Source organism: Nymphaea colorata, chromosome 7 (assembly GCF_008831285.2).
Source record: "Nymphaea colorata isolate Beijing-Zhang1983 chromosome 7, ASM883128v2, whole genome shotgun sequence".
NCBI classification, from domain to species: Eukaryota; Viridiplantae; Streptophyta; class Magnoliopsida; order Nymphaeales; family Nymphaeaceae; genus Nymphaea; species Nymphaea colorata.
In genome coordinates, this window is record NC_045144.1 from 8,609,535 (window position 1) to 8,633,582 (window position 24,048).

Below are 24,048 nucleotides of genomic sequence, written 5' to 3' on the forward strand. Positions count from 1 at the left end.
GGTGATCTTTTCTCTCCATTCCTCTTTATAGCAGTAGTAAAATTATTAGCAGGAGTTTGAAGGTGAAAGCACCGAGAAGGTGCATTAAAGTCCCTTGCCCCGCAGGTGTTCGGGTTGAAAGATACTTTGGAGGATATAAAGAACAAATCAGGATTGGAAGTGAACCATTCCAAGTTTAAGATTGTTCCTTGTAAAATTGACCCTCGAATTATTGAATGGGGGTGCAGGAAGTCTTCCCGTCAAACATTTTGGATTGCCTCCTTTTAAGGGCAGTAAAAAAATAGAGTGGTGTAGTGAATTGCTTCCAAAGGTTGATAAAAAGCTTGTAGCATGGATGTTACCTCTTTTGTCATTTGCAAACAGACTTTGCTGACAGACTTTAATAAGCCCAAAGAAGAACACGCCAGAACGTAACAGCAGCCACAGGTTTCAAACCTCAAAACATTTTAAATATAAACCACGATACAGCCCAGTTGTGCTATGCCCCTTAAGGCAGTCAGGGAAGTACATTGGTTTTGCGCAAAATGCAACAAAGAAGTATAACTTACGAAAATGGTTGAGAAAATGATCTTTGTTGCAAAATCCACCTATTTTATTCCGGATCATCAGCATTCTCTAAAACCCTACAGACCCTGTCAACTTAAGTTTCAACATACACCAAAGGGCTACATGAAACATCCTTTGCAAAATCTACCTAGTTTATTCCGGATCATCAGCATTCTGTAACCCTACAGACCCTGTTAACTTAAGTTTCCACATGCACCAAAGGGCTACATGCAACATCCTTGCCAATGTAAACGAGTATTCAGGTTCCCATTCAACACGCGTCACCTCTCTCTCTCACTCTCTCCACAAACAAAACTGTTCATAGAACCATACAAAAACTACACTACTTAAATTAAGATTGAAGTACAACTAGAATAACCAGAAACAACCATGGAAAGGAGCATATGCTGCACAATCATTCTTAAATTTGTGCAACTTTCTTCTTTCCGACCTCATGCCTCCCCACACAACATATCAGAAAAGGCACAGACCTCTTGCTGGCTCAAGATAGTGCAGCAATTACATCCGACACCCTTAAAGTGATGTAATCTGATCCATCACTGCCCTTGAAGTCGTTTCCGGCATATTTGGAGTACAGGACGGTGTTCCCAGTAGTGATATTTAGTGGTCTGCGGCAACCCTCGTTATCCAAAGGACCAGGTCCAACAGCCACAACCTGTAAAAAATAGATTTATTTCATGTACAAATGACAAACATAAAATAAAGCTTCTCAGAATTACTGATAAATGAAAAGTTACACAGAAACAACATTTGAGAGCAAACGAGCACATTCAGCACTTCATATGATACAAAAGTAGGAATCGAAGTGGTACAACTGGTTCCTTAAAAATTGAGCTGAATAAACTGAGTCAAATTGAATCGTGGAATATTGATTCGATCCACCAGCCACTAAAGGTGTGCCACATGTGTGTCTTATTTTTTATACTTAAGGTTTTTCTTGTTTTAAAATTTTTATATATTTTGTCCACTTATTTTTTTAAAAAAAATCAACTTATTTTGCAGATTACCGACTTGATTCAGCAGCTGAATATGCTAATTCACTAAATCAGCAGCCCCAATTGAAATATTTTTCCAATTTTTACAATGCTGGTCTTAGGGCCCAAAAAACCAGCAGAATAAGGGTTTTGGCTACACAAAAGACAGTGTCATAAAATGCCATTATCGCATCAAAAAATGACAGGAACGAGGCGTCAACCTCTTGCTGTCTGCCCCAAAGTTGTAACAACCTTAATATGACAGGGGACGCTGCAGGAGTCATCCTCAGTTATCTCCCCAAAATTATAGGCAAGGAGATTCCAAAGAACATTAATGGTGACTATCTGCATCAAATCATACAAGTTCCAGATATTGGAGAAGGAATGTCTGCAGTTTGAAACAATAGGTAATGTATGAAAAAGGCTTATGCATGAGATGTACGGCATATAGCGAACATGACAATCAGTAATTGATAGGATGTGAATGGGTAGAAAATGGCCTAATAATAACAGACCTGCTGTTCTCAAACAAAAAAAACTTTCAAGCTTTCCATAAAGTAAAGCAGCCGAAATCTATAATTATGCCCTCAACAGAAGTAAAATATAACATTCTTACGATCCCATGCCCTCAACTTTCAAGCATTCCATAAAGTCCCTTCTCGAAGATAAAAAGCAAAAAAAAAAAAAAAAAAACTTTCCAGATAATTCTCAAAATGCTTTGAAAAATGGCGTTCATAAGGCTGTAACAGGTGTGGAGTTTCACACTTTTGAAACAGGCCCCTTTAGGAGGCAAAGTTTCCACATGTAAGAGCATGATTACAAGCCACAGCATAAAGCCGAACCGTTCAACAGAACATCAGAAAGTAAATACATGAAGATTAATTGACAAAGTGTGAACCATATGCCTGTTTTCTATACGCCTCATTTTCCGCATTGAAAAACCAAAAAACTTGTGATATTAAGTTTAGAAATGGTCCAACCTCGACCACACACAGATGGACTAAACATGAACACAAATTTGAGGTGTCAGCATCAACCCTGGGATGATAAGACCCACTAAAAGCAAACCACAACCAGGTCCTATAAGAATAACATAAACAAGAGACAAACCAGCCCCAGTAAAATGATATCTAATACGACTTTTACAATAAGAAGTGTGAACAAATTGAATTCAGGCTGAACATAGATCCGATATAAGGACGACGTGTGAACAAATTGAATTCAGGCTGAACATAGATCCGATATAAGGACGACCATTTCTCATTTTACACTTGGATATATTCAGCCTCCAATCATAAATGGAAAAGAATAGCTTGTGATTCTGAAAACCGATATAATGAATAAGCAAAAGCATACAGCAGACCTTGTGCACCCACAAATTCGAGATACCACTTTCATCATTATCAAAATAGGACCAGTACAGTCAGCTTATGCTGACTAACCATCAATTTTGCATTAGCTTCTACAATGAGGTGAACATTGTCACTGCATCACTGTACTACATACAGCTTACTTATATATACATACATACATATATATATATATATATATATATATATATAGAGAGAGAGAGAGAGAGAGAGATTTGAATGATGCCTCCAAGTTTTTTGTGCTCTTGTGTTCCCTAACCTAAAACGATCCAATTAGGTGATTTATTTAACAGCGAAAATGACCTACACAGCTCATTTAATACGAAACTATGAAGCATATTGCCTGAAGGTGTAAGAAAGAAGATCAAGGGCATCAGCAGCTCACAGTGCACTATGGGTCAAAAAGTCACAATTTTATTTTAGAAAAACATTATCTCCAGAGCACGGTTCGTAGAAAAAAGCTACAGGTAATCCGTCTACGCCAATTAGAATAAGTTAAACTATTGACTACAGGAGCATATATATATATATATATATGTATATATATATATATATATATATATATATATATATATATATATATAGTAAAAAAAAGGATCCAGCCTATGTCACATGGACATGCCTGGAAGGGCGCTGCACCCATGTTGACATAGCTAGACACGAGCACAGGTGTGGGACATGGCAGACACATATTTAGTACTTTCTTAGTGTGTGTGTGTGTATATATATATAAATAGTATTTTATGTCACGTGACTATCTATGGATACGTCAGAACACATGAAGTTTTTTTTTGTTGGGCTGTGTCCAACAGGGTCATGCATTGACATGACTGGGACATGCTGTTTTTGAAATATGAACAGCTATGCAAATGCAGGAGAGTCAGGAGGCTTATTGGCAAGATAAAGTGGGAGGCATTATTAATTGTCCACAATGGTGCTAGTGTGCGTGTATTACTTTCTCTGCCTGTGTGCACATGCACATACAAATAGATACAGAATCACAGATCTGTTGTTCAACTGCAGTTTTGATTCTTTTGAAGTCAAGTTTAATTTTCCTTCCCAAACAAGCTTTTAGTATTTCATAAGCTCCAAAAGCATGAACCAACCAGACAAGTTGATGTCCCAATCAAGAAAATGAGACTTTGACGCTAAACATGCTTCTAGCCTATGTCACACAGACGCGGCTAAAGAGGCCGCGTACCCGTGTCGACTCGCCGACACGGCGATTCCGACACGGGACTTGGCTAGGACATGGCAAAAATAAAAAATAAAAATTTAATGTTTTTTTTTCATTTTATCAATTTTTTGTGATGCATCCAATTATTTCCATGAACAATCCTTTCAAATATTCAGTAATTTTATGATAAAACACATTTTCTCACAAGATTGTAAGAGTGAACTATTAATTTAATGTTCTTTTTAATCTTATCATTTTTTATAATATTTAATGTAGCCGTGTCGCGTATACGAAAATTTTGAAAATTGCCGTATCCGCACCCGTATCCCCGTATCCGCACCCCTATCGCATCCACACCCGTGTGACATAGCTTCTAGCAATTATGGAGTATAGAATAGAAGTGGCAGAACAACTAAATTTTACATATCAAAGACAAATTTGGTAGGGGGCAGGAGCTTTTCACTTCTGAACAAGATATAAGTGTAGAGCACACAAATGAACATGAAAACAACCAAAATCCAAACCGTGCAGCACTTACTGTGCCAATTGAGGGTTTTTCCTTGGTTGCTTCTGTTAGCAACAAACCTCCAGCTGTTTTCTCTTCTGCCTCCGCAACCTAAATAAAAGTAGAATAGCTTCAGAACGCTTCCATTTTCACCACTGATTGATTCAGGAAGCACTTAAGAAGCATGTCATTAGAATTCCATCGATGGATCTAAGATATCATGATTTTGCTGATATAGCAAAAAAAAAATTATACAGCATCCATGGCCCATTAAACTAAGGATTTCAAGACATCCTCATTTTACTCTTTACATTGGAAAAGGGTGTGATCTAAAATAAAAGGAGGGAGGGTCTGAACTTTAATCCATGGATCTCATATCTTGCTTTATCCGATGCTACTAGCTTCAACAAGCACTAATAAAACAGGTCATCAAAAGGTCAGTGCAGTATTCAAGCTAGATTGTTCAACTAATCCATTTCTTTCACCGGATGGATGATAGCATGTTTTGAATAAGATGAACATCATTAGAAAGCTAGGTGCACAGTGGATGTGGCGACCAAGAGTCAGACCAAAACAAGTTAGGTGTGCATTAGATGTGCTATATCCCATATGTGACTGCTATCAAGTCAGACCACAAAAGTACACACATTCATTGAGCACCTACCCTCATACTGGAACTAGATTATTGACCTAATCCATTTATCTCGCTGTCACTGGATTATAGAAGAATTTGAGTAAGATGAACATCACCAGAAAGCAAGATGGACACTGAATACGAGTGTCATCAAGTCAAACCAGAACCAGTTACGTGTAGACTAGAAGTGTAGAACTACTAAATCCTATAAAAGGACACTTTTCTCTTTTCTTCTGCTTGTATGCAGGTGCATGCACAAGAACAAGTTACTAGCCTTGATTAAAACACGATCATTGAGAGGCTTTAGTTCTTCTATATCATCACCATCAAGAATGCCCACAATGTCATCTTCCTTCAACAAAAGATGCTTGCTTCCACTAAACTCAATTTCTGTGCCAGCATACTTTGAGTATACAACTTGTTCACCAACCTTCATACATCAGACAAAAAAAGAATAAGCACGGATACTAATGTACAAGGAAAAGAGAATGTTTCCTAGTACCACAGAAAAAAGGATGGAAACCTTCAAAAGTAAAAGATCATGTGGAAATATTGTTACTTGCAGTTGTTCTGCAATGTGCTGCCTTGGATAAATAGTTGTAGTCAGCAATTTTAACATATTATTCTCAAACTAGTCACTGAATGTTACAAACGCACTTCAGAGAGCAACAGGAAGTATAAGTCTCACAGCCTTCAGCCAGACATGATACTAATGGAGAAAATTGATGTTTACATCGAACTCAGTAGTTGTACTGGAGAGAAGGAAAAAGGTAACAAATGTACAAACTATGGAAGCAGGTGCTGAAAGCAACACGGGGAGCAGAAGCGAGAAGTGAGCTATCTCAAAAGTCAAAACTAAGGACGTGAGAAGCAGGGAGCAAATCAGAAGCAAACCAGGAACCAAACCAGAAGCAAATCATGAACTGAACCAGTTTGCAGAAATAGGGTGAATGGAAATGGAACAAACATGAAGAGGAAAGGGCGTAAAAAGTGAAAATGCATTGAGGTTGCTTGTTCTTTCTAAAATCCTCAGCTCCTTTTCCGTAAACTACCTAAAGTTCTAAATTACCAAGGACTTGATGAAAGAAAATATGAAGTGTGAGGGAATTGAATTCCCCAATTTAAGAATCTTAGTAACCATGCAAAGGAAGCAAGCTTCCAGTGATAAGGAAGTGTGCCTCTTCTATATCAGAAGCTTGCTTGCTATTTCATGGGAAATGATTCAATGAGCTTCTCTTTTCAAAATGGCATTTCATTAGGCACTTTAGAAGCATGACACATCATGCTTCTGAGGTGCTTCCCATGTCAGCATAGTGCTTAAGAATTTAATATAACCACTAGAAAAAGAGACTGAGGCTGAAAAGAAATACCTGAACACTGATATCAACTTTGTTCTTGCCAATAGTTTTCCCCTCGCCAACAGCAACTACCTCCCCTCCTTGAGGTTTGGTCTGGGCAGTTGTCGGAAGTAGAATTCCACCTACTGTTTTATCCTCAACAGTTTTGATTTTCACAAGCACTCTGTCACCCAATGGCTTCAGACTAGTGTACTGATAAATCAACATGAAGATCAACTTGTTAGCACATTAAGCAAGCTAGAACCCTCAACGCTCAGCAGGGTATTATGTATGGTAGAAAAACAAATTTTCTCCAACGACAATTTATAAGAATAATGCAGAAGCTGGAAAAGTAGGAAACAAGATGAAGGTATGAAAGACAAATAGCAAAATCAAATAATAGTTGAAACAAACAGAAACAGAAAGCAATAAAGAGAATATATATATATATATATATATATATATATATATATATATATATATATATATGTGTGTGTGTGTGTGTGTGTGTGTGTGTGTGTGTGTGTGTGTGTGTGTGTGTGTGTGTGTGTGTCTGTGTGTCTGTCTGAAAATTGAAATCTGTTAGCTACTTCTATTGCCTGATGATATTTTTTTTTTCATTATCTGTAGCTAAAAACACTAAAATCCGATGCTAAATGCCTTGAAAAACCGTGGCCAAACAAAAAATGTGGCTAATGCACCCTTTTGCAATGGTTTTTGGTGTCGGAAAATAAATAAAAATCCATCCAGCAACTAGAGTTAGCCGGCAGATTTCAATCTCTCTATATATACGTCATATCTTCATAATGTCACGTCGTGAATAACACAATGATGTGCAATCTGAAAATCAGAACTAAAAAAGCTGGAAAAGGGAGACAAGCCTTGAAAACTGCAATATTGTACTACTTTAGACACCGGATTAGTACACTATAAAATTCCCCTTATGACCAATTCCAAGCACACCAGACTCCTCGGGAGCAAAAGATTTTCAGAGGTCCACACCACAGAAGCTAATTCAAAATCAAGTGTTTCCACTTAGAAGTAGCCAGCGTTCACCTTGTTTATTCAGTTAGATAACGCCCTTAATCAAGTCATTCTAATGATTAACAGCAAAATAATGGTATGTCAAGAAAAACTCTCCTGCAGAAGCCCACTTTTGATGTTAAGTTCCAAAACAAGGTAACCATAACAAAATAGCCAGAAGGTGGTCAATATTCCGTTTCTGGTTGCATACTCAAACTTCCCTTTCCAGTCGCAACGAAAACACATTATTTTCCATCATCCACGAAGATCACCAGCATTTCTACTACAAACAAACCAATACATGCAACACAACCACAAAAACATTAAGAAGATAAAGGAACAAAGAAGCAATCTAACGCTCCTGCGCCACAGACAGAGGGGGGAACATTACACAAAGTAGCTCCAATTACCTTGGGCGAGACAACAGTTGCTGCCCTGATGGAGAGGCTCACGGAGGACCGCTTCAGGACTCTCAGGGTGCCAGGGCTATGTGATGAAAACCTAACACATGAGGGTTTCAGGCCCTCGAACGACGCCAAAGCGGCAGAAGTAGAAGAAGAGGAGAGTTGGACAGTAGCCATGGCCAACCGAAAGACCAGCAGAGAGCGAAGGAATTATAAAGCAAATAAAGGCTGGAAGAGAACGTAGAACGAGGAATTCGAGGAAAAAAAGACGAACCGGAGAGAGAAGAGAAGAAAGATTAAACCCCAAAAAGCCCTGGGCATCCACTGCCAGAGCAGGCGGATTTTATACGTTCGGAGGAGTGAACGCGAGGCAAGCCCTCCAGCTTATCCTTCCCTCCCCTGGCTTCGTTTAGCCCCTGTCGATTCTGATTATCTATCTACTTCAAAAAATTACAAAAACACGACGATCGAGCGAACTATAAAATACCACTAACATTTGAAAATAATATAAAGAATGTGTTGCGGATTTGGCTGGAACCCCAGTCACGTGTCTTTTTGATAATGTAATGAGAAGAATTTGAATTTTTGTTGTAAATACCTCATTTTTTACTAATAAAATGGTAGAGCCTGTTTTCACCGAAAAATAATATATATATATATATATATATATATATGCCTAATTAAAAAATCTATGGCTGCCATGATAAATGTTAAACCAAAGTTGTAGAATGCGATGAGGTGAGGTGAAATGAGGGATTGCTTGAAGCCTAAGCTTCACGGTTGCATCTGTAATTTATATAATTGTTCATAAAAATAATAAAAAAATTGAACAAAAAAACTAAAATAACAATCAATAAAAAGCCGTATTCAATTTTTGTTAATCATCTTTCATACACATATACTACCTAACATTATACTAAGAAAGCCAAAATAATGCTTATGAGCAAAGAAATGATTGATAAGGAATTGACTATTGATGATAACAAAGATCCAAAGAACAAGAGAATGATATGCAAAAGAGGAAAGAGTCAAATTCAAATCCAAATAAAGAGGTAAAAAATTGTTTTACAATTATTGTCATAAGAAGGAGCATGAAATTTCCAATCTAAAAATAAGTAGCAGAAGGAATAAATGGAAGGTAAAGCAGACGTTAGTATTCTAAAAGATGATAGTGACATTGATGTCTTCGAAATGAGTGAGATCTCAAGATAAAATGGTTCTTTTCTGTGGTTGCGCTTTCCACATGTGGACTAATAGAGAATGGTTTTTTACCAATGAACTTGTTAAATGCGGCTATGCCTTGATGGGCAATAATGCGTCTTGCAAATTATTGTCAAAGTACTGTCAAACTAAAATGTAGGATACTGTAATTAAAACATTGATACTTGTGATGTATGTCTGTAATTAGAAGTTTATGTGTTCTACATAGTACCACAAGGAATTATTTGGTCAAAGAACATATAAAATGGGCTGTCATGATCTTTCCATATTTGGCAAATGTAAAAGAATCCATTTCAATATTGTTGTATAAAGACAAAAGACATTTTATATTACATTCACTTAGATTTATGTGGTCATGTACAAGTTGCTTCCAAAGATAGTGCATGCTATAAGTTCATTTTTATTTAATAACTTTTCAAGGAAAGCTGGAATTTATTTTTTAAATTAAGGTAATCGTAAAAACAAATAGAGAAACAAACTAAAAGATTTTCTACCAATGACGGACTTAAATTTCATTGAATATTATAGAGATGAGGACATTGATAAATAACATATTATTTAAAACATCTCAACATAGTGGGCTTGTATATGTATGAATGTTTTTTATTACCCCAATGCGGGAGCTTTGGGTAGAAGCAGTCAAGATAACCTGCTTTTTGGTAAATTGGTGTTCTAATGCTTTAATCTTCTAATGCAATAATCAGGTGCAAGATCCCAGATAATGTATTGTCTAGTCCTCCTGTTGATTATTCTAATTTAAATTCTACATGTTAACATTGTTAACGGTAAACTTAAGCCTAGAACTAAAAGGTGTTTTTCCTTTTGAAAGGATATAAACTTTGAAGTGATTATTGCAGTTTTACAGATTTTGTTAGTAATAGAGATATAACATTTGATGAACCCTCCTAATTACATCTAAAAAGTAAATCTTCTATTAAGTGTTGTGTAGAAAAAAAAATTAAAAATATAGTAAGTCCGGAGAAAACTATAAATTTTGAAATCAGTTCCTAACTCATGATGTGTCAACAAGTTTTCCACAAGTACCTACATGGCAACTTCATTCACAATTAATGAAATAGATGAAGCTTCTTGACATGATGAAAAAAAATGAAAGAATATAGCATTGCTAACTGTAAGCAAAGGAGAGATAACAGTCCTCCACAAAGGTAAGCACATGCAAACACAGTTGCTTATGCTTTACCAATTATTGAATCAAATTGTTAATGAAGGTCGTCAACATATTCGAAAGCAATATGTTGTGTTATTTCTCTTAAGTTGTCAGTTGCCATGTATGCAAAAATTTAATCTATCCATAAAAATCAAATATGAAAACTCATAAAACTACGTAAAAATAAGAAGATTATTTATGTGCAAGTGGGTTTTTTTAAAAAATGAACTAGCATGTTCAAGATATGACACACAGTTAGTTGCAAAAAGCTATAGTTGGTAGAAGGAACTGATTGTAATGATATTTTTCTCATGTGATGAAGCAGAGTCATGTATGCGCTTTATTTGTTTTAATTCACATGCATTATTTTCAAGCAACTTTTTGCATGGAAAATTCGAAGACACTCACACACACACTTACACATAAAAATTTTGTCATTGAAAGAGAAGAAGATTATGCTTTTCTAAAAAGTCATTATTTGACTTAAAACAGTCTTCTAAGCAATGGTAAAAAGTTTTTACTTCTCCTATATTAAATTTTGACTATTATAAATGTAACTATGATGGTTGTATCTATTAGCAAAGGCTCGAAAAGGATTCTTTTAATTACTTGTTGTTTGATGATATGTTGATTGTAGCAAGAGATGTTTTAGAAACCAAAAAAAAAAAAATTAAAAATTCAGGTAGTTAATGAGCTTATGATGGACTTGGGTGTTGTTGTAAAAATCCTTTGGACAGCAATTCAAAATAATAGAAATACAAACAAAATTGTATTGTTTCAGTGAGAATATATTGAGAAGGTGCTTGACCATTATGGCATGAAAAACGCTAAACTAGTAAGTGTTCCTCTTGCCTCTTATTTTAATAAAATACAAGTAATAGAATATGCGTAACATAGACTTCATTCTAGTGCAATTGCTAATATTGTGTATGTGATAGTTTGCACTAAATTTGATATTATACATGCAATTGCTTGTTAGTAGATACGTATCATGTCTTGGGAAGGGTCGATGCCATTGCCAAGCAATAAAATGGATTATTACTTATTTGAAGGGTACTTTAGACATTTGGTTGGAGTATGCAAGGTGAACTTGATAGGAGGAAGTCCCTTACTAATTACGTTTTCTCGAGCTATAAGGCATTGTGCTATTAGTTGAAAATTAGAGTAATTTTATAGCTGCATTATCAACTGTAAAGGTTGAACACATGGCACTCATTGGGGCAAATAATTTGATGAGGATGTAAGTTGTATGAACTTTGTTCAAGTCAAGAAAAGCTTATCATATTGTGGCAACCAAAGTGTCATTCACTGAAACTAAAAATCAAACATACCACTAGAGGTCAAAACATTTTGATGTCAAGTACCATTTTATTCAAAATATTTAAATAGTGCATGATGTAACATTTTCGTGAAGAAATTTAGTGTTGTAGATGATGTTACTAATTGCTTTAACCAAGCCAGTTCCAATTGCCAAGTTCAAGCACTTCAGTGTTTTTGCTTGTTGAGATGAGACAATATTTTAGCATTATTTGGGTGAAAATAAAGTAATAGTACTATTTTGTTGAGAATCTTGATGGTATTCAAGCCAATATATAAACATGTGTGTTTCGAACCCCTAAAAAATTAAGCCAAATTATGTGGAGTTATGGGGAATAAAAAATAGAGAAGAAGGACACTCCCCTTTTACGTAACACCACCAAATATGTGACCTTTACTGCCGTTCCACTAAAGGTTTTTCGTGGGGAAGAAACCGCGCCACAAAAATCACCAATGAAAGTGCCGACAGTGATTCCTTTTAATGTCAAAATTTTGCAACGCCACAAATGGGGATCTTCTATGTCGGTTAAATGACGCCACTAAAACGCTTTTAGTGACGCAGTGTTTATGCCATTGTTGACCTTCTTAAGGCATTGGAATAATGCCATTGAAAAGTTTTCAGTAGCACCTTCTTAATGCCATAGTTGAAGCTAGGATGAGAGTAATTAAAGGATTATTAGTGGCATTGTTCAAATGTCATTCTTAGTTTACTATGACATGAAATAATTGCCAGTAAACATTTTTCTATGGTTTTATGAGAGTGTCACTGAAATTCTTTCTATGGCAAAGAAAATGTCATTATTGATCGTGAGTGGCTCTTGCTTCATGTCAATATTGAGATTTTATAGCAATTTAAGAATGCCACTAAAGGCCTCTACGATGAGTTAAAAAATTAAATCTTTAGTAAATTATTATTAAAAAATAAAAAACATAAAATGACAGTACTTCACAAAAATATAGAGATAATTTGAAAATTTTAGCACATCTGAATGTGTAGATATAATAAGAACCACAACATAGTGTATACAGATTTTTCCTGCGTTGATAATCAAAGGCATATACATTTGTACACATTTACAAATTTGGGTCAGCTTGATATTGAACAAATATTCATAAGACAAAAAAAAAGGAAAATAAGAACGAGAATGCTTGAATTGGTCAGCAGCAGATGTTCAAATTCCCAGCTTCTCCGACTTCATTCAATTAAGCACTCCAAGAAACCCTCCACCTAAATACATGGATGCATTCATCAACTATAATCACTCTGCCTCAGATGCCTTGACCCAAACACTCAAAAAAACCATAATAAATAAAAAAGATGAGTCCAAGCAAAAGACGACAAAAAACCTATCGCGGTAGACATCTTGATAGCTTCTCCATATCAAAGCAAGAGCTTTGATTTCTCTTCATTTCACCCGTCCTGGTGTACCATATTTCTTCCCCACCATAGGTTTCAACAGACCACATGAAAGGCTTGCAAGCACTCTGTAAGCAATCACTGACCAAATTTTAACTTTCACCCAAAACTGAATTTCATCTTTAGGACTCTGCCAACGAATTCTTTTTCTCCTGAATTTTTTTTACAGCTGAGTTCCAAGCTCCTATGATAAAACAATCCTACACAAGTTGATAATACAACCTCACACAACGGTCCATGTCCTACTGTCTGAGATACATGGATCCAAAATTTTTCCTAATTGAGATTCAACTGCATCTTTTTCCCACTGTATGTAGTATGCCAAAAGTGCTTCTTAAAACTCCACCTTCGCCTCAAACCTGAAGCTTGGTAAATCTCACCCATCAAGTACAAATCATCTTTTGAATCAACAGATCGGCTCCTGTAAGGTCTTGCCTGAAAAGAAATTTAACAAGTAGCTGGTAAAACATGATGAAAGAAAAAATAGTAGGCAGCAAATTCCATGAGACAGCAGTCAACAAATGGCAGGATAAACTCTAACTTCTTCTAGGACAACGGCTGGCCTTTGTCCCCTACTACTATTGAGACTGCCAAATATAACATCAATCCAGAAGCTTTAACACCTTCAACCAAAAGCGTCGATGCCTCATCAACAATTTGAACAAGGACATAAACATATATATATTAGCCTTCACCAACCAAAAGAACAGACTTAGTCACAACTCCAATTAGAAAATAAATCGGCTGCATATAAATATCAACGCACAAATCATTTTGTAAAATGACAATTGTCGTACCTGTCACTCAAAAAAAAAAAACATATTACAGAGGAAGGATAAATAAAACCATGACAACTACCATTTTTCTTTTTCTTTTTGCCTCCTCTTGTTCTTCTTCAACTAAGACTAATTTGTTTTTCTTCTTCTTCTTCAACTAAAGAACCATAAAAAACCTGCTATTCATTGATAAAAAAAAAGCATATTCATGAAAAGACCTGGTATACATTGACTAAAAAGGAACACATTGACAAAAAGGCCTGCTATACATTGAATTGAGGCCATTGATCTTGAAGAAAATACTGGACTTACCATGCTAAGAGTTGCATGTTGCAACTGAAGTTACTCAATGTACTAGAGAAGCTGATCTTTCATCAAAGTTGTTTGAGAATTCACACCCAAATTTGCTAAAATTTGGATGAGTTTAATGTTGTTTATGAGTTGCAGAAGTAGTAGGTCCCGTGAGACTTCATTATGTCCCACTTGGAGGGACCACCCCTCATTTTGCCACAACATGTGGTAGGACTAAGGACAGACAGTTGGAACATGCTTTCTACATTATAATCAAGAATCAATTTGCCAAACACTTGATCCCTAACATAATTAAATTATTTGGCTCAACTGTTAATATTCTTGCAATGTGAAGTTCAAAAGTTGAACTTGACTTTAGCACTGCTTGTAACAACCTGACTCAAAGGTGGTATGAACACCCAGTCGCTAAATCTCAACCTATCCAGTGTCAGTTTCATAACCAAAGGGCCTAAAAGTTAGGGCAAAATGTTAGTATGGAATATATATATATGTGTGTGTGTGTGTGTGTGTGTGTGTGACATAGGTCAGTGTGATCTTAATTGCCTTCAATAAACAATTTTCATGAGATAAATATTATACATTGCATTCAGTCTTTATTTCCACTCCCTTTATTCACTAGTGTTTCAAAATCATTCTTATCACAAGATCCATTCAACAAGAATAAGAAAAAGCATTTCTTTGTGAATTTGGCAACAACCTATAAGCTAAGATTGAGAAACAAACTTATTCTTAGTAATGAACAATATTGGGACTGATCTGCATCCAACTTGATGTGGGTTTAAGTTTGGCTCTTGATGAAATCAAAAGACTACTAGGTGTTAACTGTTAGCTTCAAAGTTTAAAATAGCTTGTTATATATGTTTTAGCATATCATTTTTCTAAAATCTAGATAATATCCATGTAATAGTATGCATTCAGTAAACTTTACAAACCATGCAATCTCTCTCTCTCTCTCTCTCTCTCTCTATATATATATATATATATATATATATATATATATATATATATATATATATATATATATATATATATATAGAGAGAGAGAGAGAGAGAGAGAGAGAACTTGGATACTTGAAGCAGTGTGTGCATGGCTTGATCTTCTGCTATGACTATAGTGAAAGACACGATGTACAGCACTAGGACGATATGAAGAACTCGTGGATGATGGAGATCACGTTGATATGCACGCAGCAACTGAAACAGAAAATTTCAATTCTCTAATGAGGAATAGACAAACTTGATAGTGATAATAAAAATTCAAACATTTTAGCAAATAAAGTAATATTTAGAAAAAATATACATGATTCAAGGCAGCAAATCATTCATATCGACTAGTGCTGAGAGGTCGGTCTAGACATGTACTTCCGATTATTCAACCACAAAGAGGTGAGCGGATTTGGGGATAAAGACCAAGGTAGATGAAAAATGAGGAAGATCAAGGTTCAGAGATGCTAGGACAGAAGAAGTAGAAGAAGATCGAAGTTTGCTTTCTCTCTTGGGCGAATTTAGAAGGTAAGATCCCATAATGCATTGGCCTTCATCTTTATGTAGGTTTCTATATATAGCGTCGCTTTCACTTCCTGTTAGCATCTGTGTCTAATCTTCATTGATCGGAAGGGACTCGTTATGATTTTCAATCCTGATTTCCTCTTGTGTTTATGCACGGTTGCAAGCGATTCACCTGTTGTGTGTGTGTGTGTTGTAAGCTTGAGCTTGTGCATACTGAAAGGTTTTTGCAAACTAATGAGTTGTTTTCATGCAAATTTCATCAAACAAGTGCTGAACAACATAGAGAGATGATCAAACCAGAGGCTACTGAACAGTTAACCCATTTCCTAACGCAAACTCGATTTCCGATTGTACCAGAGCATTAAGGGGTTGCCGCGCTAAGGCATGCAAAATCTGTAGGTTCGTAAGCAGACATCCAAAACAAAAAGTTGATCTAGCAAATCCCTAAACATTAACGGAAGAGTTCAAAGAATGACCGATGCTTTTCAGAAGTTGCGTGTGTGTGTGAGAGAGAGAGAGAGAGTCGTTAACATGATGTATGCATGCTCCTCTTCAACAAAATAGAAAAGGGGAAAGAAGCAAAACTAACCTGCTGTTCCTCCTTAGCACGCCTCTAGCAATAACAACGTCTGCAGTCGCAATCTGTAGGGACAAAATCGACCAAGATGGAGAGGAACCTTTTCGAGAGGAAGTCGAAGGCATTGAATATTAACCCTTTGGCAATACCAACATGGTTCGTCCATGGTGTAAAAAATACGCCCCAATTTCTTCTTTAAGCTGTGTTTCAGCAACACCCAGTTCCATCTTCAGCGGCTCCTAAAAGACTGTCTTTTCTTGAATGGCGTTTATTGGACGGCTTACTTGTTTTTTCTCATTCTGGCGTTCCGAGCGCATCAATGTCTTCATTCACCATGGCGACCCTTCCCTGAAAGCCACAGATTACCCTTGGAGTGACAATCATGGTGCGATGCCGAAAGAGGCCCAGTGTTCAGTGACGTGCCATTAAACCCCACAAATCTTGTAGTGTAAACTCAAGTTGGAAGTTTCTTTTTTGTAGGAAGAAGTGTAAACTCAAGTTGGAAGTTTCTTTTTTGTAGGAAGAAGATGATAAGAGGCTCCTTGGTTCTCCCTTAGGGCCTGTTTGGTTGGACGAAAAGGAAAGGAAAGGGAGGGATTGAGCAATCCTTCTTTTGTTTGGTTGGCTAACTAAAAAAGAAGGAAAGGGAGGGAAAGGAGCAAAGTGTGTTTGGTTGGGAGGGGAGGAAAAGGGAAGGGAGGAAAAGGAAAGGATTGTGTAGTATAAATGCAATCCCTCCCAAATCGGACGGATTGAGAAGGAAAGGAAAGGAAGAGAGAAACAAAGTGTTGACTGCCCACAATACCCCTTCCTTCACGTTCTTAATTTTTTAAACATTTTGACTGTTAAGGGTATTATTGTAAAGTATTAACATTTCCTTTCCTTTCCTTTCTTTTGTATCCAAACAAACTTTTTAATCACTTCTTTCCTTTCCATTCCATTCCATTCATTTCCCTTCCATTTCTCTTCCCTTCCCTTTCCTTTCCCTCCCTTTCCATCCCTTCCTTTCCCTTCCTTTCCCTCCTACCAAACAGGCCCTTATTGATGAAAACTCCATCCTTCATATTGGAGCGCATTTCTAACTAAGGCACTTTTGTGCTCCATCATTTTGTTTCTTCAACAAAATTTTCTCACCTTCAGCAAGCTCCTATTTCATAGCTTTTGTCCTCCTGGGAATTGAGGCTTATCTTTAGTACCTCCAGATTCTCTCGTCGCCATAAGTAATGGTGAAATCTTACTTCTCCTTTGCCCGTGAATGTATGCATACTGCAAAACCACAAATCTTTTGTGCCCCATAATTTTATTTTTCTTGTTTCATAATTTCCTTTAGCAGCATATTACAATCCGATGGTAATATTGACTTAATGATATTTCATGCCCTCTTTTGGGAAAATTTTATAATTTCTGATCTGGGAAATTTGGTGTCCATGACATCAGATATAGAGGACCATGTGTGTGTGTGTGTATACACACACAAACACACACGTTTGGACGAGCAGCCACAACCTAGCTAGATAATTAGGTTGCTCTCTCTAACTAATGATCAATCAGTTCTATGAGATGAATAATGAATATTTTCAAGCATGGCCATGGCCTTGTGAAAATGCACAAGAACCAATAACACTGCGGATGATCTCAACATGCCATCAATTATTTAACTTAAATGATTTGATAACAATGGCTACATTGAAGAAAAGGTGATGCCGCCTTTTCTGTTATGAATAAACTTACACTTGCAAGTTTTAGCATATCCTTCCATAAAAGAATAGGGGACTCATTAGGGAGGGTTCTCCAAAACATTCCCTAACAGTTGTAGAAACAGAAATTTCTGTCTAAGGGACAAGTTTAAATTTCAAACTTTAAGAGGCACTCATATGTAAAAAACTGAAAATTAATGAAGCTTCTATATGTAAATTTTGTGTTATTCCCTAACCAATAGATTTCTTTTTTTTACATTAAAAAAATTAATTACTGACAAATCCATCCTCTTGTTAACTTGATCATCGCTAGCAGCTAAGAATACTCAACAGCCATGTTTGGGTATTCAGCTTCAAATTCTAATTCATTCCAATCACATAAAATTTGTCAAAAGCACAAAACTAAACAGACTTATTGGCTTTTAACTGAAGAACATCAAATTCCTTTCAATCAAATAATCATAAGTATCTTTTTGTGTGCTCATATGCATGTACACTTGCTTGCATGCATACTTGCAACACTAAAATATCACACTGAATCCTTTTAAAACGGTGAACCCACATTTGTTCACAACTTATCTAAACACATGAAAAGGAAATTTAATCAAGTAACAATGGCGCCATAGTTTCAGTTCACTCCATGATAGCTGCTGGGTACCTCTCCAGGGAGTCCAGCCACGGGTTCCTAGCGGGCTTCTTCACCCGGCGCAGCGAGCGCCACACGGCGCTGTTGCACTTGAACCCAGAGCCGAAGGCCAGCTGCCACACCCGGTCGCCGCGCCGGACCTTCTCCTTCGCCTCCAAGTAGGCCATCTCGTACCAAATGCTGCTGCTGGACGTGTTGCCGAACCGGTGCAGCGTTGCCCGCGCGGCCTCCAGGTTGTCGTCCGTCAGCTCCAAGTTCCTCTGCAGCTCGGCCAGCACGCTCTTGCTCGCTGCCTGGATGCAGAAGTGCTCGAAGGCCAGCTTGTAGTCGGGAATGTATGGCTTGCTGACTTCGCCGGCGCCGAACAGGAAGCGCGTCGCGAGCGTCGCGAAGAAGATGAGCTGCTCGGAGAATGGCAGCACCAGCGGCCCCAGCGTGGTGATGTTGGCCTTGAGGGCTTGGCCGCCCACCTCCACCAGGTCCCGGCTGATCGTGAGGCCCTTTTTCTGATCCTCGTCTTCTTCTTGGATGACACACCTGGACCAATGTTTGGCAAGTATTAGCTAGACCAGGTGGAAAAATATTAATTCCCAAGTACATGGCAGTTGGTACAATGAAGACCAATTACCACGTACACGTTACAGTTATTTATATTTTGTACTTCAGACTAGTAGAGAGTACTCCTGATACAACTCTTTGAGGCTCATTATTTTAAGATGGGAATCTTTCTATATATATATATATATATATATATATATATATATATATATATATATATATATATATATATATATATATATATACATCACAGGAGGAGTTGAAATCCTCTAACCACGGTAACTTTCGTCCAATCACAACCGCTTGATGCTTTATGTAATGCATCAGAAGAGCGTGATTAAATAACTGCCGAATTTAATGCATCGGCAGTATGCTGTTGTAAGAGGTAGGATGATTTCTCCGTATCTTTGTGCTCTTGACTTTTAAAACAATAATTATCTAATGTCCCGGTAAAATGTTCAAAGTTCTTCGTTTCCAAGACACTAGCAAATTATGAACATATAAAAAGGTTGGCATATGTAACATAAATTGAAGGAAAGAGAGAGAGTTGGTTGCTGGCAATAGTATGAAAGGGATTCGGATTCAAGCAAAGTGCATGCCATGAATGCTAGGAAAAAGATCTGAAAAGGAAACAACCAGCAGCTTCCAGTTGGCATGAACACATCGTCATGCTAATGGATCTGAGTAGAAGGTGTGGAAGATGTCAAACAGCTCACGAAAACTTGAAACATAATAATAATACCCATAACTTACTTCCACTTGGATGACATTTGTAAGGAAGTAGGCCAAGCTAATAAATGAAAGTTCACGCAACGACCACTCCCACAGTAATGGCGATCGCACAGTCATGACATGCACATTATCTTCCAACTGTTTGTGTGACTTTCGCCATCATTATTGAATACTCTCTTAATGGCAAATAAAGCAAGGTCATCAATACATGCACATGCACACCATATATAAGTTTTCAATGTAAAACATATCTCTACCGCAAATCAAGGAACTGGGGAAACTTGATCAACTGTTACAGATCAGTTGCTATAAAATATTTCAGATGATGAGGATATGACACAGCATCAGCTAAGCTGATCTTTTTCCGACACAAAGATCTGGAAAGTTGACCTGGTTGTTCTTAACTTAAGAAGCTTGTACAAAAAACCAATTGAGAAGTGGACTGGCGGCCTTCCAGAGCATGCTTATAAGTACTTTTCAGAAATTTCATGATTATAAAAACCAACAAATTCTACGATTCTTTGCAAGAAAAAATATAGAATTTTTCCACTTGGGTAGCTGAACTTGGGCCTCCATCACCTAGCCGACCTTTTCTTTTCATTCAAATATTGTTGATTGGGACATGGATGCTGCCATTTTCTGAGAAGCTTGATGATATTATCTTTTTTTCCCAAGTAATATGTACCCAAGTTACCACAACTAGAAATAACTAAAAGGGATGCCCACTTGAAAGGAAAGATGAGATAATTAAGCTTGGATGTTTTTACATTATTTCTCTAGTTGTCCCACTAGCTAATTTTCTAGACAAATGGTAATATCTAATAAAGGACATTGGATGCTACTAGATGGTTAAAAATAAAAAACTGTTGTCAGAAAATAATTGTTTCAAGAGAACTAGTAATAATTTGTAATGCGACAACCGCCTTTAACAATAGTTTATAGTGCTTTGAGTGATAGCCCTTTAGCAACATCTACCATCCAGTAAACTTGAATCCTCCTTCAACAAAATAACCGCCTTTTACATGGTTCATGCATTAGAAAAGAAGGTCATCACGGTTCATGCATTAGAAAAGAAGGTCATCACGGTTCATGCATTAGTGTGTGGCGTTTCCCAAATATTAAGGAGTACCGAGAAAACATACCTAAAGCTCCGGTCATCAGCACCCTTGTGTGTGCGGACTATGTGCTCAAGCTTGTACTTGGCTAGGCGCCGGTCTCGGCGCCGGTTGGACAGCAGCAGGGCCGAGCAACCCATCCGGAAGTAGCAATTGGGTATCATCATGGATCGGTTCCGGCCGGTATACCAGTTGAAGGTGACCATCTCGGTGCTAACGACGACAGCATAATTGTTGGGGTTGGACTGAAGCATGTCCTGCGCCAGGTCCAGGGCGATGATCCCGGCGCTGCATCCCATCCCTCCCAAGTTGAAGCTGATGATGTTGCTGCGCATCTTGTAATGGTTGACGATCATGGCCGACAGGGAGGGCGTCGGGTTGAAGAGGCTGCAGTTCACAACCAGGATGCCCACGTCCTTTGGCCGGATTCTTGTTTTCTCGAACAGTTCGTCCATCGCGCCGAAGATGACGGCCGTAGCCTCCTCCCGCCCTTCCTTCATGGTGGCGCAGTTTCCCGGCGCCATGACGGACTTGGGCACGTATGTCTCGTCGCCGATGCCAGAGAACTTGAGGATGCGCTGCTGGAACTCCAGGCTTGGCTCGTCGAACTTCCCTGATTTTCTTGCTTGCTCGATGAATTCTTGCTTGGACATCTTCACGCCATTTTAGTTCCCGATTAGAAGCAAAAATCGGAAAAAACTAATAAGCAAAGTTTTCAATCCTATCAAACCTAGACATCAAAACATGTTATTCTATAACTTAATGAACATGGTATAATTATATATATCAAACATTTGATTGATCATACCACACCATATTTCTTAAAACAAGAACACAATTGTAAGAAAAATGTCCCAAGAATATAATGTTTTTTTCCAAACGCCTTTATATACTGATGGAATCAACAACGGTGTACGTGGGAAGGATGGGAATTGAGGTAGACTGAGACACATGAAGATTCGAGTCTTAAACATTAGCCAATAGGCCAGGTTGGGATATATAATTATCATACCCAGACAAAGACTGAGTCCAGTTGTAAGTCTAACAAGATCCCGGTAGACGTATGTGAAAAAAGTTTAGTGGCTTTCACATGCTAAAACATGAATAAGGTCTCATCTGATGCCATTTTGTAAAACTGAGAACATATTCGAACATTCAAGAAAACATTTTTCATTTTATAAGTTTTAAGCTGGTCCGACTCGCGTTCAAATCGCACTTTTAGCACCACAGTTCATGGAATTCCAATATGAGACCACCATATTTGATCTATTTGCACTAAACCACGATTAAGTTTAGATAATTCGGGAAATTCAGGTTGCCTACAACCGGATTATACCGAAGGAGGGCGGAAATAGGATTTCATCTTTGGGGGCCAAACGGTCATCATGCGAGCCACAATAAAATTTTTGAAAATTTTTCACAAGGGCACGCTCTTATTTTTAAAAATTTTATGGGTTCAAACTAACAATTTTTAAAATTTTAATATACAAAATTTAATTTTCTAAAAAATATTGTCCTTGGCACCACGCCTGAATAAACAATCTGTTACAGTTAATTAGCTCGGATAATCCTAGCGAAGAGCATCTCCGATCAAAGAACAAACCCCAGGATGCATTCAATTTGGTTGTAGTTTGATATAGATCAATGGATCTAATTATACGGCAAGTTTTTATTGATGTGGGAAAATTTACACTAAAATCCATGGCTCGTCGAAAACTAAAAGATATTGGGTCATCTAAGATCTACCTCCCATTTTTAGTTTTTGTGAATAGAAGAAGGTCAGGATATTTGAGATTAAAGAAGGTCTAATCTTAATCCATGGAGATAATGACTCAGAACCAGATCAAGAATTCAGATTCAATGAAACTGTCCCCATAATTTCTATATATGATATAACCGAGTGAGGAATGAAAAAATTAAACCTTCAATCAGTATTTCGCCATTACCTTTGCGGTACCGTCGCCATAAATGTCTATCATGCTACTTTACTAAAATGCCCCTCCCTCAGTATCAAAACCTTTGTTCGCTTCGTGATAACCAAAGACTATTTACTTAGGTAAAAGAAGATCCAAACACCAGGTAAAAAAACCAGGTTCTCTTCTCCCTACTTATTAATTCACTTAGTAAAAAAACCAGGTTCTCTGCTCCCAAGCAAATCTAAAAGCACCCAAGGGCATTATGGTAATTTTGTACTCATATGGAGCTACAAACAAAAAAATTAACTTCCACACCTTAGAAAACTGCTTTTATAGTGACTAATATGTTAATTTTTTGCATATTATATGTGTATCTATCTAAGCATTGTTTGCTAAGTTGCTCCACATATATGTATATATTGAAAGGATGAAGAAGTTTTACCTTGAGGTCATCTGATGGCTTGTAGCAGGCAAAGTCAACAAGATATATCGGGCGGGGCCTGGACATGAAGTAGCCGGAGATGCTGAAGACAAGCATCCCGACAAACGCAAGGACGGTGGCGAGATCGTAGCGGGCTTCCACCCACAGGCGGCGCCATATCTCTTCCCTGTTCAAGCTACTGATCTCTGCGCTGAACACGAGGACCAGAACGGGGATGGTGGTCACGTACACGGCGTGGTTGATGAGGTAGTGGTACCCCAACTTGACGTGCCTGAGGTTGACGGACTGCAGGAAGTCCGGCAGACGGCGGCGGACGCGGACGGAGAATGTCGGGGAGCCGGCGTCGGGGCCGGAGGGCTCGATGCCGCGGTTGACTATCTCGGTGGAGAGCAGCGGATGCTCGGCGCCGGCCATGGCTGCTCTGGTTCTGTGGTGGGTTTCTGGGGTTGAAGAGGGAGCGAGGGGGGTGGTATATATAGGGAGAGGGGTAGGAGGTGGGTGGGTGCTAATAAATGGGGCACCAAACATCGTGTGTGCAGTTGGGCCAGCTTTGAACTCCATTCAATGAAATTGGGTGGCTTGATTTATTGGACCAAAAGTCTTTTCTACCCTCCTCCTCTTGAGTATATTTCTCCCATGGTATCCTCTAGTGAA

At 37.7% G+C, this 24,048-nt stretch overlaps 2 protein-coding genes and 1 long non-coding RNA gene across 5 annotated transcripts; all 3 read right to left on the reverse strand.

The window, feature by feature from the left end:
• Nucleotides 1-870: 870 nt before the first annotated feature.
• LOC116258124 (20 kDa chaperonin, chloroplastic-like) lies at nt 871-8,441 on the reverse strand. The gene is made up of 5 exons (XM_050078914.1): nt 7,998-8,441; nt 6,598-6,777; nt 5,502-5,657; nt 4,627-4,704; nt 871-1,222 (listed from the first exon to the last, which is right to left on the reverse strand). Exons 1-5 carry the CDS (start codon nt 8,166-8,168, stop codon nt 1,049-1,051), a joined length of 759 nt encoding a protein of 252 aa, XP_049934871.1. The 5' UTR covers nt 8,169-8,441; the 3' UTR covers nt 871-1,048.
• Nucleotides 8,442-12,719: 4,278 nt separating this feature from the next.
• Nucleotides 12,720-16,884, reverse strand: LOC116258180 (uncharacterized). Of its 3 annotated transcripts, none has more exons than XR_007573766.1 (3): nt 16,301-16,878; nt 15,274-15,396; nt 12,720-13,549 (listed from the first exon to the last, which is right to left on the reverse strand). It is a non-coding gene; the product is annotated as an uncharacterized LOC116258180 (long non-coding RNA). The 3 variants fall into 3 exon arrangements; XR_007573765.1 differs by having other exon boundaries at nt 15,266-15,396; XR_004173622.2 differs by lacking the exon at nt 15,274-15,396 and having other exon boundaries at nt 16,301-16,884.
• Nucleotides 16,885-18,388: 1,504 nt separating this feature from the next.
• Nucleotides 18,389-23,841, reverse strand: LOC116257473 (3-ketoacyl-CoA synthase 10). The gene is made up of 3 exons (XM_031634254.2): nt 23,395-23,841; nt 21,064-21,689; nt 18,389-19,168 (listed from the first exon to the last, which is right to left on the reverse strand). The coding sequence occupies exons 1-3, from the start codon at nt 23,806-23,808 to the stop codon at nt 18,619-18,621; spliced, it is 1,590 nt and encodes a 529-aa protein (XP_031490114.1). The 5' UTR covers nt 23,809-23,841; the 3' UTR covers nt 18,389-18,618.
• Between the last annotated feature and the right edge of the window lie 207 nt (nt 23,842-24,048).

Bases quoted from the DNA above. Each gene is read 5' to 3' on its own strand.
- LOC116258124 (XM_050078914.1), bottom strand. From the start codon at position 8,168: ATGGCTACTGTCCAACTCTCCTCTTCTTCTACTTCTGCCGCTTTGGCG. The intron at 5,658-6,597 runs GTATTTCTTTTC...TGATGTATGAAG, and splicing joins AAGTTGATATCAGTGTTCAG to GTTGGTGAACAAGTTGTATA. The intron at 4,705-5,501 runs GCTAGTAACTTG...ACTTTTATTTAG, and splicing joins ATGATCGTGTTTTAATCAAG to GTTGCGGAGGCAGAAGAGAA.
- LOC116257473 (XM_031634254.2), bottom strand. From the start codon at position 23,808: ATGGCCGGCGCCGAGCATCCGCTGCTCTCCACCGAGATAGTCAACCGC. The intron at 21,690-23,394 runs GTAAAACTTCTT...AATGGCGTGAAG, and splicing joins AGCCATCAGATGACCTCAAG to ATGTCCAAGCAAGAATTCAT. The intron at 19,169-21,063 runs GTATGTTTTCTC...ACATTGGTCCAG, and splicing joins GCTGATGACCGGAGCTTTAG to GTGTGTCATCCAAGAAGAAG.